Genomic DNA, 3,196 nt, shown 5'->3' with positions numbered 1-3,196 from the left:
GCCCACGACACAGAGCAGTGCCTTGTACGCTTCAAGGCGAAGGAGACCATCACAGCCCGCTGCCCCAATTGCTCCAGGTCCCGCCACGCATGGCACCCCACCTGCCCTGCGAGGACGAAGAGGGTGCAACAGGGAAGGGAACGGCAGGCCAAGTGGGTGCAACACCAGCAGGCCATCAGTACCACTCCAGCTCCCCCAGGCACTTTCGTCTGGGGTCAACAACGCCTCCCCACTGTTCCAAGTCCAGCAATTCTTCAAGAGGCCGACTTTCCCCCTCTGCCAACAGCTCTCGTCCAGGGCAAAACCACTGTCGAGGTCCACCAACCAACAGAACACTCTCCTCAGGCCCCGTTACCCAGCCCCGAGCCTCGTCCCTCAACAGCTCCTACCCAGACGACGCCACTCTTCTCCATGGAGGAGATAAAGGCACTGGGAATGCAAATAGCTGTGGCAGTGGTGCAAATCCTAGCACAGGTGACAGGGCTGTCTATGAACACAGACCCAGCCGTGGCCACAGTCAGCATTATTTTAGAGGAGGCATTCGAGAAAAAGAGTCTACTCCACTCCCCCACTTATCCTTGCCCTCGCAGGAAACCTCAACGAGAGCAATCAACCAAAGCTCAGTCCAAATCCACTCCTCCACCAACCAATCGAGCACCACGCCCTCCAGTGCCCCCAGTGGAACCCCTACCAATAATGTCGACGACCACAGAGGTTGCACAGATCCAAACTTCAATGGAGGATGCCTCGCAGATGGCACAACCCGCCTGCGAGATGACACTGCTCAACTCCGCATCCTCCAATGGAATTGCTTAGGGGCTAGGAGTAAGCTCCCGCTCTTACTGGAGGCAGCAATGAGGGAACAGCCTCGTGTCTTCTTGCTGCAGGAGACTTTACTGCCAGAGCCGGCTGCTTTCCATCTCCCTGGCTACACCACCTATCGCCTCCCATATGTGATTGGTGCCACGAGGGGTTGTGCCGTCCTGGTTCGGGACCACATCGAGTCCACAGAGTGCGAGCCTCCTCCCTTCTGTGGCCCTGGTGTGGAAGTACAGGGCGTGGTCCTCCACCTAGCGACGACATCTCTGACAATCTACAATGTCTACCGAGGTCACAGCAGCACCCTGGAGGTGGGAGACCTGTTCTCTCAGGCTACCAGGGGCAATGTATATATCAGGGGCGACTTCAATGCTCACCACGGCCTTTTCTGCTCACCACTTCCATCCAATGAGGCAGGGCGGCACCTTTCCATAGTTATGGAGGAGATGGAGGGAATCTCCGTGCTCAATGACACCACATGGGCCACACATGTTGCTGGGGGTCGACTCGACTTGTCTTTTGCCTCCTCCTCTTTTGCAGGTTCTGCAACCTGGTTGCTCCACCCCCATCTTGGAGCTGATCACTTTGCGGTGCAGGTCTCTCTGCCCACGGCTCCACTTCCACCTCCGCCACCGCCTCCACCATGGTGGGACCTTCGTAGGGCTGACTGGGTGGCATTTGGCCGTGCCTTAGCTGTGGCCTTTGAGCCATCTCCTCTTTCCTCGGACCTTGAGAGTAGAGCGGAGCAAGTGACCAGGACCTTCTCTCAGGCTGCCTCCCTGACGATTCCGCTGCAGAGCCGGCCCCTAAAGTGCTATCGGGACGGCTGGATCTATTGTGACAGGATTAAAGAATTGAACCACCGTCTTAATGAGGCGCGCAAGCAGTACCGACGATGCCGAACAGCCCCGCACCGTCGGTACCTAGAAGCAGTCATGCGACACGTGACTTCGGAAAAGCGCCGTATTAAAGAGGAGGCGTGGATAAGGTGGTGTAGAACCTTGGATTCTCACTCCACACTCCGTGAGATGTGGAGGAGAATCCGGTCCATTTTCGATCCCCGTCCTCCTCACCCTCCTTCTCATCCTGACCCTGTTGCTGAAGCCAGCCGCCTCGCACAGCACTTTGCGGATCACTCTGCATCCCACAATCTCCTGCACTCCGTCCGAGACTTCCAGGAGCAGCTGTCTGCCTCCTGCCTTGCAGTAATACAGGCTGCCTGTGCCAGGCCTGACCCCGCTGACTGTCCTATCACTACCGGGGAACTTTCTAAAGCGCTGAACCGCAGGGGGGACACTGCACCTGGCCTAGATGGCCTTACCTACTCTGTTCTTTCCCACACTGGAGATATTGGCAGTGAGAGACTGCTCAATCTTCTCAATCTCTCATGGTCCGAGGGTCGTTTACCTGGGTCGTGGAAAACAGCGGTCATCCACCCAATTCCCAAGCCCCGCGATCCCACCACCATGCGTCCTATCTCTCTTCTTAGCTGTATTGCTAAGGTGGCGGAAAGGGTTGTGCATGCTCGCCTTTCCTGGCGTCTGGGACCGCTGCACCCGAGGATCTTTGCCTACCATCAGGGCAGGAGTGCCACCCACTGCCTAGCATCTTTCCTCGGGATTCTCCGGGGTGGAAAGGGGATAGCTGTCTTCCTCGACCTGGAGAAAGCCTTTGAGCTGGCCAGCCCTCTTGCTATTCAAGCAGCCCTTGCAGCCAGGGGAATTGACGGCCGGCTACTGTCTTGGGTGAGGGACTTTTTTGTTAACAGAACAGCAGGGGTCAGGTTCCAGGGGCATCTCTCTCCCTTTTACTGACATGATAATGGCACCCCCCAGGGGAGTGTGTTAAGCCCACTGCTTTTCAATGTGCTAGTGGAGGGATTAACCCCTACACCGCGGGCATGGTTACCAATGTTTTGCGTGTGCCGCGGGGTTATTCGGGCTCCGACAGACTCTCAAAAAATATTTGCCAAAAATCAGTTATTAGTCCTAGAACATTAAAATTATATATGCTTATGGCACATACCTTCAGCTTTCTCCTGGAATGTTTGTTGAGCCTTCGTCTGTTACCGTAGGACTTGTGGAGACCTCTGAAGTTGGGTAACGAAGTCTCCACTTTACACTTCCCGACAACCCACAATATGATTACCACAGCCAGATATTAACACTATAAACACTACTCTTATGATTTTCAAGTAGTTTGGGATGCATACTCCCCCCCAAAAAAAAACACTGTGAAAGCAATGAAAATTATGAGCGCGTCTGACCGCCGCACTTGCGCTAGTTCGCTCTTGGTACTTGTCATTTATTATTCATAAAACCCCTTGTCGGAAATTTAGGAATAATTCCTCCCATTTTCTATTTCAGTTGGTGATGGG

At 54.7% G+C, this 3,196-nt stretch overlaps 1 protein-coding gene across 1 annotated transcript; it reads left to right on the top strand.

The window, feature by feature from the left end:
• Nucleotides 1–854: 854 nt before the first annotated feature.
• On the top strand, nt 855–2,633 carry LOC145407809 (uncharacterized). Its single transcript, XM_080278667.1, has one exon. The coding sequence runs from the start codon at nt 855–857 to the stop codon at nt 2,631–2,633; it is 1,779 nt and encodes a 592-aa protein (XP_080134793.1).
• The last annotated feature ends 563 nt before the right edge of the window (nt 2,634–3,196 follow it).

Source organism: Coenobita brevimanus, chromosome 74, assembly GCF_032717465.1.
Source record: "Coenobita brevimanus isolate Jiangsu-jjx chromosome 74, ASM3271746v2, whole genome shotgun sequence".
In the NCBI taxonomy this organism is placed as follows: Eukaryota; Metazoa; Arthropoda; class Malacostraca; order Decapoda; family Coenobitidae; genus Coenobita; species Coenobita brevimanus.
Note: the sequence above shows the minus strand (reverse complement) of the source record. Positions and strands in the feature narration are given on the sequence as shown.

Coding starts and splice junctions, on each gene's coding strand:
- LOC145407809 (XM_080278667.1), top strand. CDS start 855: ATGAGGGAACAGCCTCGTGTCTTCTTGCTGCAGGAGACTTTACTGCCA.